Raw genomic sequence first — 14828 nt, 5'->3', positions numbered from 1 at the left:
CACCCTACAGTAAGTTTATTACATTATGTTTTATCCTGAGGTATGTGATTCAGAGTAGCTAAACAAAAGTGGTTTTACACCTTTTCTCCTCATCCTATCACAATTCCACCACCATTAATCTGCCCCCCCACCCCAAATTACTCCTTTCTACAACCTCTTTCCAATATTTTATATTTGCTCAATATAATTTTGAAGTCATTGACTCCTATTGTATAAAGAACTCCCAAGTCACCCCCGCCCCAGAGTTCCACGATTACAAAGTCACATTCCAATTAATCACATTCTTTTCATAAATCCATACTAAAATAGGCCAAAACCAGTACTGCCAGTTCAGATCCAGTTTACTTGTGGTTTTTCCTTTGGGGATTTAAGAAAACATGTAGTAATATCAGAAATGACAAATTCAAGTCAGTCAATGTTGCCATCCTAATTACAAAGCATATTACTCTAGAATCCTAAAATCAGAACCATAGAAACAAAGGAATAAAGTTTTTTGTTGGTAACAGTCATCTAAACAAAACAAATTGTGCAGAAAAGGTACTAGTCTTCCAAGAAGAGTTTGGTTGCTTGCTTTTAATTTTTGTACTTGAACAACCACTGCAGTCTTTTGTTACTCAGAAAAACTGTATGAATTAATGAAAATAAGCAATATTTTATTTCAATACCAGATTCATGGTTTGTGTGTTACACTGGGCCTGGTTTCACTGATATTAAACAGATATGTCTGAAACACAAAGTAACATAAATTAGACATGCCATGAGACATGTACAATTAATTTCTACTAAAACGTGGATAATGAAACCCACTTCTATGCCAATTCTTTTACACTTTTAATGGTGATAGTGACTAGTATTTTAGTAAGAGGGTAAAATTCAATAAAACGTACGAGGACAGCCATACAACTCAAAGATACTGTTTGCACAGCTTCCAATTCCACTGTGAAAATACACCCCCTCCAAAATAGAAATAGGCACTTCATCTTTAAAAATGAAGCCCTCTTTTCTTCTTCAGTCATCATCAACAGTTGGCTTGATTGTCACTCCTCTTCTGATCTGACCCCAACCAATTAAACTGCAAAAAAAAAAAAAAAAGGTTTCTATTATTTTTACTAGTAGTCAAAAATACCCTGTATAAGTCAACATCCTTCTATCCTTCTCATGCCTTCAGTTCTTATATTTTGAATTTTCTACACTTGTCTCCCACCCAAAACATTCTATAAGAACTAAACCTGCTTAGTGGAAACCAGAAGAGGAAAGAGTGAAGGATAGAGGACATTTGTAACCAGCTAAGGGTGTACTTCTGAAACAGAAGCCGAAAATCTGAAAATATTGTAACTTATGTTGTACTGTTGGATGGTAAATCTATTCACAGCTTGATCTCTTTCACCAGTGTCTGAAGTGCTGCATTATTTTCAAAGAGAAGTGAAAATGCCATAAGATTACAAACAGCTGTAACTCTCAATGAACAGGCAGCCTGTGATGGGAACTCAGTTCATGGGTAAGTGCTGCTATTTATACTAAGGAAAATGAAGGCCTTTATTATAGGCCACTATTGCCTCAGAAAAAATATGCTTGTGAAAAGAAATTCAGAATACATCAATTTCCACAGTCAGCAGGTATTTCATATTATTAGTAAGACTGTGTCCAAAACTTTTCCAGTTTCTGGTGAGAAACTGAAGGTACATCTCAATTTATCTTGCTAAGCAGTAGAGCCTGTCGTGGGACACCAGAAAAGGACTGAAGTGTATCAGAGCAGCACTTCCCAATTTTTAGTACCATACTCATAGGTCATAACTTGACCATCTTTGAATTCACTGATCTTTGGAATCCCATATGCTGTTTAACCTCTCTCTATGCCTCTGTATATTTCCTTTTTATTTTATACCCCTTTTTTGTCTCGCTTTATGAACCTTCTTCTGTATTTTCAGTACTCTGTTGTCTTGGGCTGCAAGTTCCTTTTCACTGTACCAACTGTATATTATCTTTACTCCAAGTAATTTTATTATGCTGGTTTCCCCAGTTTGCCTTCTTTCCATTTTCTCAACTTTCAGTCTCCTTACATTGTCTTTAACTTTTTAATACAGTATAGGAATCAACTTTGCAATAACCATCTTCACAGCAGGCTGCCACTATTTGCCCACCTAATAATCCAGAGACAGGTGGGCTTTTGGGAAAAATTTGGTAAAGTTTTTTAACTGGGAAGGAATCTACAGAAGCAACAAAAGACACAATTTGCACAGGCTATAAGTCTACAGCTTAAAGAAAAAAAAGAATAATTTCTAATATAGTTTCTCCTCTTCCTTCTGCTTTACCTGACTTAATTTGGGTCCTGCCTTTTTTTTTTCCTCCTGTTCAAGACATGTTATCTTTTGCCTTGTTTTTTTTTTCAAAGAATAATCTCTTCCCTAATTTGTCATCTTGCTCTGAGACAGCAAGCACTAAATTTCTGTCTACATTTTCTTGTCATCTGAAAAAGAAACATGCATCCATGGATATTTAAAGCTCAGCTCCTTTCCATACAGTACAGACTTCTTGTAAAAATGGTTGTGCTCTCTCATACTACAAGGGCTGTGCAGACCCAACAAATCTAAATACTCTTATGTTCTTATCAATCCAGTCTTATGAAACACATGGCAAATACAGTATGTGTAATCACCTAAAGAGAGTCTGGCACTGGGATAAAATAAATTACCAACCAATTCTGTTCATCATTTTCAGTCTCCAGATGCTTCTGTATAGTCAGACATTTTATAATCTGAATGGGTCAATCCAGTTGACACTTTATTCTTTCCTCTGTGCTCATAATACATAAAACACTCAAACATCCCTCCTCTTTTGCCCTGCTGTTATTTCCAGGTTACATGAGAAATCACATGCAGCTCCACAGGTAAAAAACCACTGAGGTTTACATAAGGATGGCTATTTGGCTTAACATTATGAGAATTTCCTAAACCTTCTGCCAAGATTCCCTACTGTGCTCAATTTACAGCTTGGCAGTTTGGGCAACAAACAGGAACCTCAGGTGTTCCCTTCTCTTTTAACTAATACATATCCTCCCGATCATAGTGTTTGTTTAAAAAATGGGATAGCAATGAAATGAAGCATTTCACAAATATGGTGCCAATGTGTTAGGAGAATCCAGAAGAATTTTTAAAACAGACATACACTTACCTATTCTACAAAATCAGATCCACGTATTTTTTTGTTAACAATGTAGCAACCACAGACTCTGCCAACTTTGCACCAACTTACCGCCAGTGTTTCTCAACTCTTCGACTCAGAGCAATTTTTTCTCCCACTTCTGTGCATACAGGGTTAGTTAGCACAATCTTCCCCAAATCAGCCTTTACAGCACTGACTCTCCCTCCAGTAGATAAAGATCCTATGTTTACCATTAGAACTTCATTCTTCGATAATTTTTGCACCTGAAGACAGACATACAGAACTCTGAAACATAAGCTTTAGTACTAAAACACAAATTGCATAGACAGTACCAAGTATCTTCTGTTACCTTCTTGCCACAAAAAAAGATACAGCTGAGAAATACTATAAATATACACACACAAACTACAGGTAGCAGTGTCAGTAGATAAAAGTTTTGTATGTAAAAGGACAAATACATAAAGATGTAGTACATGTAGTTCTGAGGTTCTTGATATTTATCTACATTTTCTATAAACTACACAGTCAGAGATACTGTTACAAACTGTGATGTTATACAGATTATTTACTAGGAAGGTATATTCTCATTTCCCTTATGCCTACATACAAAAAAAAAAAAATTAATCTCACAGGATAAGATAGTGCTGAAGCACTTTACTCACAGTTGCATGAAGCAGTTTATATACTTAAATGCTAACAGGGGAAATTATGATCTTTTGGTTGATTTGTGTAAAATAGATCATGTTACACAAGTTTGTGCTGTGCCTCAAGTTTTTTTTTTTCAACTAGAGTATTTAAAACATACTTAGACTTTAAAAAATTCTTCAGTGAAAAAAACTACAAAAAGCATGTCAGTAGGAAGTAGATCAGTACCACTGTAAAACTAATTATTGCACAAATGAATAGGGTGACAGTGAAAGAAAACAACTACTAGTATGTTTAGAAAAATACATACATAACAAATAAACACTTTATGCTACTTTAAACTACTGATATGAATTTCTACTCCTCTGAACACTATTCTACAGTATTAAAAAAACAGGTAAGTTTTGTGACAAGCTTGTATCAACACTGAGACAAAATTTCTATATATGACCAAAAAAATATATTCATTAATGAAAACTAGCACAGAAAGCAAAATCAGGAAAAACAAAAGAAGGGACACAGACCTTTGCAGCTTTCTTGTCTCCTTCAGTGCGCACACCTAAGAGTCGTCTCAGCAAGAAGTAGGAAATTTCTAGCTCTGTAAATATTTCTGGCAGTGCCCCAACTGCACCAAGAACTTGGCCCACCATGCGGTCAGCCCGGCATAAAGTGGGATCAATCTTAGTGCCAACACCTACAACACAACAAGGGAAGTCAGAAGGAATAACTGAAAGGTGGCTGTCATTTTTATGTGCTAAGTATTTGAAGATGATCTAAAAAAACAGAGAATGTGCTGGGAATTCCGCATTACCTGGACAGCACTTTCACAATATCAGTAAGACTCTGAGCTCTGTCTAAACAGATAAAGAAGTATTCTGCTGTTAAAGCTGGTACAATTAACAGTGCAAGCTGATCTGCATTGGCCAGTGACATTCAGAAAAACTAATTCTTAAATATCCATTTTTCACACCAACCCTGTCCCTCTCTACATATATGAATTATCTAAAAATGCTCATGGTATTCTTGTTAATTACACTGAAATTAATTTTTGAATGAATTTTGTTGGATGAACCAAGAGTTTTCAGTAAGCATGAAGAAATGAATCTTTTCATGAGAGAATATTGTTACCTATAAGGCCTCCTGGAGCAGCATATTGTAGATCGTTGTGTTCAGCAAAGAGTGACACAATTTTGGAAAAGATTGGCTTGCACATGAGTTTGCCTTCACTGTCCTTGGACACAATACCAGGCCGCACCTCAATTTCCTGACCCACCTAATGAGAGAAGTGAAAAAGTGTTTAACTGATTATTTCACAGGAACACAAAGCTGACAAGTCACAGATAAGACTCACATATTCCAAGATCTACTTTTTATGAAAGTTCTGTGTTCTGGGCTACTGTAGAACTTGAAGAATTTCTGTTTCACCATTTGCTGCAAATTGAAGAATGCTTACAGCAAATGTAGAAACTCATTTTCTTTTCAATACAATCAGTAAAACTGCTTTAGCAAAGGATCTTTATCAGCAATAATTCCAGCAATTATATTTCAGTTTAATTTTTAAACACTGTATTTAATTTAGAAATATTTCAGCACTGAGAAAAAATGAGTTAATTCAATCAGTGTAACTGATCGACATCAATACATTGCAAACCAGAGAAAGTACAAGCTGCATAGATGTTCAAAGACAGAGTTTGCTTTCCAGCCTAGCAAAGCAATCCATTAAAGTTTCTGTTTATTGCTGGCAAGCAAGCAAAATAAAAAAAAGCAAAATATATAGAACACTTAAATGGGGAAGTGGGACCTGTGAGAACCCATACACATTTCCAAGGTGCTTTTAAAGTTCTTTTGCTCTCTTCTTCCCCACAATAATTCTGTAAATGGAAGTGGTAGGACAGGAAAAAAAATAGCTCCTTCCATTTCTGTGATGGATTAAATTTGTTATCATTATTAGCAAAAAGTTAAGACCATAATAATATATTTTAAAAATTAAAAAAAAATGCTTCTTCTTGTTCTGGAATTTTAAAACTGTAAAGTGAAAATGAAGTACAGATAGAAAGACAGAAAGACAAAGTGCCATGTGACAGTATTCAAGTTTTAAAAAAAATCAATTACATAGATACATTTTGTAGCAAGCATGAAAAAACGGTCATACAAATTTCAGTCAAGAAAAAGAAAGGGTTACCTTTAAAACACCCTTTAGAATACTGCCACCAGCAACACCTCCCTTAAGGTCATCAACTTCACAGCCAGGCTTGTTGACATCAAAAGATCTAATTACTGAAAAGAAGAGATCATAACCAGGTTTATATTTACTATCAGATTTGTAAACAATGTCCTTATTTAGCAACTTTGCTTCTCTGTTCTTAAGAAAGGATACATGTGTTTATAAATATTACAAAACCAGAACAATCAATATTTTATTCCAAATTTTTAGGCAGACAATTTTATTTTATTAATTTTTAAAATTTTATTCTCAAAACCATTTAAACTGCTCATATATCTAAATGTTTCATAAGACTTCTGCAAAGCAGAAAGTAACTTAAAGATCTGAAAAAGAACGCAATGATCAACATCTTACAATACTCCTTCAATATACACAATGTAAATTGCAAATACCAGAACTTTGTTTTATTATACTCTTAGTTGAACACTGTAACCTTGATGAAATGTGATCAATTTTATGCATTTATGCAATGTAGGACTCCCTTGGATTATTTGAAAAAAAAAGTTAAGGAAATCAGGAACTGCATTTCGTAGTATGCTGGACAAGAACTGAAACTGACAATTATAACCAGGAAACAGGAGACTAACACAAAAGATTTAACTAAGCTACCCAAAATATTTCCATAGAAATAATTTAATTATCAAATTCATCAGTTTGCCAATATTTTGTTAAATCAAAACTAAATTCATAGCAACTGAAGGGATATTTTTAAGATACAAATATCTCACTTTTCATTGCATATTAGTGCCATCATATCCACAGAATATATACAAAACCAACAGCAATTAATACTGAACAAACAATACAGCTCTCAAAAGACATGCAAGTTTAAAAAAAGAGCATTCTAAATATTCCTTCTAAACCCACCTCTGTTTAGGGCACTCAGCATGTGCTATTCTAAGTGTAGACACATTCACAAAATGTTTGCCCACAGTCACAAAAGCCTGAACATTTACATACCAATGAGCCTTGGTTCAGATGTGAAGTCTCGCAAAGGGACTGGGATTTTCTTCACTATGTACTCACACACCACCTCAATGTTGTATTTCAACTGTGCTGAGATTGGAATTATTGGAGCTCCTTCTGCAACTGTACCTAAAACAAAACCAAGTTCAACATTAAACCTTATAATGATTTTTGTGGCATGCTCTATGTGAATTTCCCAAAGCAACATCAGAGCATCTATCCTTCCCTTCAACGTTTTCATTCGCATCAGCCACACCTTCTTTTTGAAGCATTCTGAAAGTGTGCAAGACAAGCTTCCACTCTAAGGGAGAATTCACTTCCTACATTGTGATCAGAAACATTGTAAGATTTCCTAAGAGAGGTCAATATCTCAGTATTGGATACAGCAGTGTTAATTTTACAGTCAGATTTCATTACGACCGACTAAATTTCCTATTAATTTAATGAACTGTGTTTTTCAAATTTTGCAGTACAAATATGGATTTTAGAAAAATCCTTATTTTACAGAAGAATACATTTGTTAATCCAGGTTTGTTAGACATCATAAGTTTTAATTACATCTATGTTTCTTGTGATAACTCCAGTTTTCAAACTCCAAATTTACACATCAAGCCACTCTAACAGTTATGAACAGCTTCTGCAAGGCAACAATTACAAAAAAGGAAAAGGAAAAGGAAAAGGAAAAGGAAAAGGAAAAGGAAAAGGAAAAGGAAAAGGAAAAGGAAAAGGAAAAGGAAAAAAGGAAAAGGAAAAAAGGAAAAGGAAAAAAGGAAAAGGAAAAAAGGAAAAGGAAAAAAAGGAAAAGGAAAAAAGGAAAAGGAAAAAAGGAAAAGGAAAAAAGGAAAAGGAAAAAAGGAAAAGGAAAAAAGGAAAAGGAAAAAAGGAAAAGGAAAAAAGGAAAAGGAAAAAAGGAAAAGGAAAAAAGGAAAAGGAAAAAAGGAAAAGAAGGAAAAGGAAAAGAGGAAGACCCACTGGCAACTTCTGATGGTGACAATCTAGCTCTGCAGCTTGTCACATAACCCACCTACTGCATATAATCAAGGAAAACAGTGGAAGCTCCTGGGAAAGATAAAACTCAAAGCACTATAAAGGTGAGCAGACCTTTACAGAGTAGGATAACACTGCCCAAACTGTATTTACACAGACAGATGAAAGAGCAATCTTTTGTCATTGATAAAAAAAATTTAATATACTTAAATCTACAAAGTGTCCCTAACAAGTACAGCATCCTTCTCTCCTGCACTGCAGTAAAATTGTAGTGAAATCTCTACCAAAGAAGCACTCCAGGAAGAATTCACAAATCCACTGAAAGCTACTAGGTAAGAGTGATTGATTTTATTTTACATCTAGAGCTCTGACCCAGAGCCGTATCACTACTGTATGCAAGCAGGCTCAAACAGGCAGGAAACACAACTCCCAGGGTCTACTTTTCACATTAACAGACCAGCATTGTCTAAGATAAGTTCTTCTATGAACATACAGAAAACCACTATGGCCATGTCTCAACAGTGAATTTCCAACCACTAACTAGATTTCTACTCTTGAAAACTTACCTTGTACAAATGCAAGAATCTGTTCATACTGTTCTTTAGCCTGGCTCTCTTTCACCAAGTCAATCTTATTCTGTAGAATCAAAATGTGCTTCAGTTTCATGATTTCTATAGCAGCTAGATGTTCTGAGGTCTGAGGTTGAGGGCATGACTCATTACCAGCTGAAAGAAGAGAAGTGACTGGAATATAGAAACTATAAAGATAAACAAAACTCCTACAATTAGGATATCTACTTCCATCTACTATTACTATGTAAGAAAAAAAAAAAAAAAAAAAAAAAGCCTTGTCTCTCAGTAATCTACACATGAAACAACCAAGTCAATGAGCACCTATTCTCCCCCATAGTTGCTGGCTGTAGCCTCCACACAATGCAGGACAGATAAGAGGCTGCCAGAGAGGTTCCCCCATTCTACCTGCTCCCACTAGGAACACCCACCTAAAATATCCAAAGATACCAACACCTAGCTTGGTTTACTCTATCTTTTAGCTCTTCAGATACCTCAGTGCTGACTGTAGCATAATTGACAAATTAACTTTCAATAAATATTTTAACATTTTCTCATCAGTAAAGTCATAAAAATATCAAGATTCCCAAACTCTGTTATAATTCTATCAAGTGTGTGAATAGGGCTGTTATCAGTATGGTTTAAATTTCAGCTAAGAAGCCAGAATTGGCTGATGTGCCATTACAGTGGTTAATCTTGTCTGAAGTTTAGTCTATCACACTTTCTAAGAAAAACAGGCAGAAACAATCATAGCTCATCATTTATCTCAGATTCTAAACGACAATATCTGAAGCTGTTTTTTCTTTTGCTGACATATCCTATCAAGGTAAGATAATTGCTACGTATCACTACAGAATACTAGAATGCTCTACAGACATAGAAAAATCAGTTTTGCTCACTTTCTATTGCTTGCAAATCAGAACGAGTTGTCTGGATTACATTAAATCTCCTGTACTTAAATTTTGCCTATATTTATCTGGGTTTACTGTTTGTACTGTTGTTTGTACTGTTGTTTGTGAACTCTATTGCATGGCAAAGACTACATGCATATTTAAAGAAAACTAAACCTCCAGAGAAACTCAAAATGCAGCTTATCTGTTTCCATCAAGTGATAAAAAATTTACAGTACTATACTACTACAAGGCTTTATATTACCTATCTTCTATCAATGGGGCCAGCTACTAGACTAGTGAGTATGGATAGCTGTGTTAAAAACAAACCAGCTTGTTTGAGTACATTGTCATTGTAGCAGCATTTTATCTTCTTTAACACATCTCAAAAGCATTCATTTGTTTAAATTGTCCCCAAACCCCAGGAGATTTTAAAGCCCGCATAAAGCTGCTTCATGCTACTATGAAATGGAGCTGTGCTTTTGGGTAGCAATTGTTACCTATCAACAGTAAAGCTGCATCCATTACTGCTGCACCGTTCAACATAGTAGCCATCAAAATATCGTGGCCAGGACAATCCACAAAAGAGACATGCCTGTTGTGGGAGAAAGTGAAAGAGAAATCCAAAAGCCCATTATCAACAATTCCTCTGACTGATTTATGTCAGTCATTCGGCAGACATGGAAGCTAAAGACATCCTTAAAACTGTATTTTAAAAAAAGTTCTAAAAGAACACAAACACTACTGAACAGCTACTGAATACTTATCTGAGTTTGAAGATTTAATACCACATACCCACATTAAGCACCTCTTCAATATTTCACCAATTTACTCATAAACTAGAGTTAATTGCACCAGGACAAAAGCCTAAAATCAAACCAACCCACCACCACTAAACTAAATCCCAATACAACACATGGGATTTCTCTTATCTCTTTTAAAAGGCAGCCCTCATTCTTCAATTTCAGGAAATTATACATCTTTAATTACACAGTTATAACTGCACTTCAAAGATTTGTTTACAGACATGATGTTACTATTCCAACTTTATGATTTTATTGCGCAGACCAAGAGAGTTGATTCACTGTATTATTTCCTGAACCTACATAGTGAAGAAACCTTGTTCTCAGTGGCAGGCCACCAAAAAGCAAGGGACTAACTTAGTGCTTTGCTGATTATATTAGAAATCTACTACAAGCAAATAACCAGTAGGATAAAGAATGCAAAGCTTTTAACCAGTTGTTTCACAATGGCTGCCTGCCTGTCACACTCCAACAGAAGTTAATCTTAGTACAAGTGCTCTGCTGGGAATCTGAGAAAAGGAAAGACACAGTTACAAGCCTACATGTATTTTATCACAAACACAAACTAAAAATCTTGTACTACAGTCTTCATGAGTACTCTCATTTGAGCAATCATTGTGTAGGCCCATGTAACCACTGCATGAAGACAATGCTATACTTTCTCAGAAATCAAGTAAAGAACACTTGGGCTCCAGTGATCTCACATTAAGCATCAGGCTTTCATATATTCATTTAAAAAACTTTGGAAACTCTGCCCTTAAGAAGAAAAAGTTTAACAAAGATCACCCTTCCCAAAGGAATTTTAAAGATGTGTTTATGAGGTTCGCATTAGTTCTCAATTGGCTGGTTTAAAATGCACTTATATTAACAGCAGAAATATTTAACTTCAAAAACCTGAAGTAGCTGAGGACAGCAGATACAGCTGTGCTGCACCATGGAGTGTTCGTCATCACCAATGAATTCAGGACAGTTTAGACAATGCCTTAGCCCAGGGGTGCCTCATCTATGAATGTGTAGTCTGCCTGAACCTATTGAGTTTCACAGTCCAATCCTCTTTTCATACAAAGGGAAGTAAACACAATTTATTCCAGTAATTTAAAGCAGTTACCTGACTAGTTTAAAGTTCCCTTTGGTGCCAGGAATATCTGTAGGGAACTCATCTGGGGTGCTACTTCCACAGGATCGGTAACACTCTGGTCGAGAGCAGCTTGGGTCATCCAGCTTGTAAATCTGTGATTTTTTAAAATTGAAAAAAGGTTTAATTCCTTAAGGGTTAGTTACTGGCAATCTTACATCCCCCCCGAAATATATTAGCAACATAGCTGCTACATTTAGTGATGACTCACCTTTGCATTAGCATAACCCAGCTTGATTGTGATATTTCTTTCCAGTTCATTTTTAAATCTGACAGTATGAACTCCAGATATAGCTTTGACTACTGTCGATTTTCCATGGGCTACATGACCAATTGTACCTGTGTTTTAAAGGAAATGTTTGTCAATAAACCACAGTTTAATTCTGTGCAATGTTCCACTACAATCAATACACAATTACCCAAATTCTCCACAGAGAGTAAGTCTATATGGAATTTGTAATCATTTTTGTTTAAACAAACAAGACCAGAAATTGTCCTCCCAATGGACATATCTTTCCATTTTAATGAAACCCATTTCAATGCTTTATTTCACGGCAACTATTCCCTACACCATTCAACTGTGTTCCTGAAGTAAAATTAGTGCTTTTCAAGTCAAAAGGGCTTGACAAGTCCCTAAAACTACTATGTAACTGTTTCTGTACAACTTTCTTGAAAGTGTTAGGACATAGGCACCATCTGCTACCACACAAGTACCAAAAAGAGCCACCTTAATGCACCACCCCTCCTTTAATAAGTTTGTTTTTACCTATATTAATTGTTGCTTGTCTGCTGATGACTTCTGGTGAAAGAGGCGTCAACTTGGTGACATCCTGTGTAAGGGAGATTTTAGAATTTATTCATCTTGTATATAAATGTTCAGAAAGTTAAAATGTAGCTGATAGCTCTATTTATCAAAATCCAGTTAGATTATGTGCATTCCAATCTTTTAAGTGTGTGAAATATGACCAAAAGTGAACCATGACCAAAAGTGAACCAAATCCTGCTTTGTGAATAAGTACAGGCTACAATTCAAAACCCTGAATGTAAATCAGTCTTGGCTGCAAAGTGCTAAAGATGGAAGTGATCAAAACAAGAAACCTCAAAAGAAGCTTCTAACAAAGCACCCCAAGCCCTTACCTACCCCTGAATCTAAATTGCACATAACAGGCAAATTAATTTTCAACAGTTTACATGGTATTGCGTTAATATTTTAAAACAAAGCTTTGTCAATAAATACTTGTTTAATTGGCATAAGGTTCCATTACAATAATTACAACTAATGCTTTTGAGTCAGTGGGTCCAGAGGTTTCATTAGCAGTATGGCTTTTTATGCTTTTTAATGGCTATTTTTTCTCTCAGGTATTGCTATTGCTGCTTTAGGTACCAGACAGAAATTCTGCTGTCCTAAATAGTCTGTTGTGTGAAATTATTGGTAGCCACTAGCAAAACAAAAACCACACAAATTCACTCTATATAGATAAAGAAACAACTCTGAAAAAGTTGTTTGCGTTTTTTTAAAAGATGTTTATCCAAATAACGCACAAGTACTGAAATGCACTGAAATGTTCCTCTGTAAAGCTAATATCCATCCTGCATTGAATTCATATGGATGAGCCACTCTGTTTAAGCAAAGATGCATGATGCCAGAAGAGTCCTTGGAGAAGGACAAAATTTAAGACACAACTAACACAAACATTAAATCATATATTGTTTACACTGTTGCATGAAGGTTCTGTGCAAAATGATCAAACACATCTCTGTAAAAACATAAGCTCACTCATTCTCTTCTCAAGCATGACATGAATAAAATGTTCATCTTCAATACAAAGCAAGTTTTGAACACCTAAGACACACAATTAAATTTATATTTCTCATATATCAAACTTAAAATGACTTCCCAGCGATGGGAATGTGACCTGCAGATGGCACCATGTGGCCGGGCGACCAGAATTTCAGCGTGATGCAATTCCTGCCACCAGGAGAATTCTTCCTGGTGCACACAATCATGCACGCATGGACTTTTTTCCTCAAGACTGCTATAAGGCTATTGCTCAGCAAGAAGCTCCACTGAGCCATAAGCACTCAAGGACCGGCAGAACAGGCCTTAAAGGTAATTCCTGCTGGCTTTCAAGCTAGTCTCTATCTGTGCCTGTCCCGACTAGAAAATGCCGTGCTCAATAATGACAGGAAGTAAAGAAACTATCTGAAATAATTGACACGCTCGCCGTAACACGAGGGAATTCCTGTGCTCAAGACCGAGGAACATCGAACATTATTACTATAAAGACAAATAAGCTGTTCCAGTTTAAACACCGGAGACATAGCAACAGGATTTTTGACCATGTACATAATAATACACTTAAATATGAAATATACATTACATACTTAGACTAACATGTAAGTGTAATAAGTAAGGCAGCCCAGGCGAAATATTTAATAGGCAAGGTTGCCACAGCAGGAGACCACTGCAACTGGTCGCAGTGCTAGTTGCAGTGCTAGATAGAACTGGTATTTCTCGGTAGCTGTTAATAGTCAAGAAAATTTTCTTGGGAAACTAACCAAGACAGGGCTGGTAGCCAACCCCTCCAGCTTGCTGGAGAAACACAGCTCAAATGAATGGTTCTACTTGGAAAGGTAAGAGTCTTTAATATCACAGAATAGGGCAAACCTTACATGAGGAAAACTGCACCCACCAGTGAGCCATAAAAGCTTCAGCTACACCAGCAGGACACCGACCCTCTGAGGCTCGCACTCACGGGGAGGAGAAGCGCCTCGCCCGAGCGCCCCACACCCACCAGGACCGGCACGACTTGCTCCCCGCGCCGCCGCTCTGCCCCGCGCCCGCGCCCCCTGCCCCCAGCGCGCTGAACTCGGCTCCCCGAGGCCTCACCGCCTCCCGCGCCCCCTCGGAACGCATCGGCCGCGGTGGGGCCCAGCAGGAGGCTCGGAGCCCCTCGGGCCGCACTCCCCACCCGCCCCCAACAGCCCGCCCGCCCTCTCCCTCCGCTCCCGGGACGCCTCCGCCGAGCCCCGGGAGCCCGATCTCGCTCCTGGGCGCTCCGCGGGCGGCGCTCACCAAGGTGCCGAGATCCTGCCGGCTGAGGTGCGGCTGCCCCAGAGTCACTCCCGCCTCGTCCCCCGCCATCTTGGCCCGAGTAGGAAGTGAGGAGTCCCGCGCGGCCGCCTGACCGCCGGCTCCTCTCGGCACCGCCGCTGCCGGCCGGCGGCCTCCGGCCCACGGCGCGGCACCGGCCGGCCCGGCAGCGGACAACGAGCTCAAGGAAAAACTGCCATCAGCGCCGGGGAGCCGGCGTCGGCCCCGCAGCGAGGCGACCACGAGTCAGGCGTTCCAGCGGGCAGCCCTGTAAAGGACCCCCGGTCGCCCTCACGCCGGGTGATGCAACCGGGACCTGCGGCGGGGCCGCGCAGCGTGCGCGGGCGGGGCGG

General features: G+C 37.8%; 1 protein-coding gene across 1 annotated transcript; it reads right to left on the bottom strand.

Moving 5' to 3' along the window:
• Positions 1-323: 323 nt before the first annotated feature.
• Positions 324-14816, bottom strand: EIF2S3 (eukaryotic translation initiation factor 2 subunit gamma). The gene is made up of 12 exons (XM_056506271.1): positions 14458-14816; positions 12148-12211; positions 11593-11720; positions 11355-11476; positions 9944-10038; positions 8551-8709; positions 6992-7126; positions 5990-6084; positions 4936-5080; positions 4332-4501; positions 3253-3425; positions 324-1072 (listed from the first exon to the last, which is right to left on the bottom strand). The coding sequence occupies exons 1-12, from the start codon at positions 14524-14526 to the stop codon at positions 1009-1011; spliced, it is 1419 nt and encodes a 472-aa protein (XP_056362246.1). The 5' UTR covers positions 14527-14816; the 3' UTR covers positions 324-1008.
• Positions 14817-14828: the final 12 nt, after the last annotated feature.

Source organism: Oenanthe melanoleuca, chromosome 1, assembly GCF_029582105.1.
Source record: "Oenanthe melanoleuca isolate GR-GAL-2019-014 chromosome 1, OMel1.0, whole genome shotgun sequence".
NCBI classification, from domain to species: Eukaryota; Metazoa; Chordata; class Aves; order Passeriformes; family Muscicapidae; genus Oenanthe; species Oenanthe melanoleuca.
Note: the sequence above shows the minus strand (reverse complement) of the source record. Positions and strands in the feature narration are given on the sequence as shown.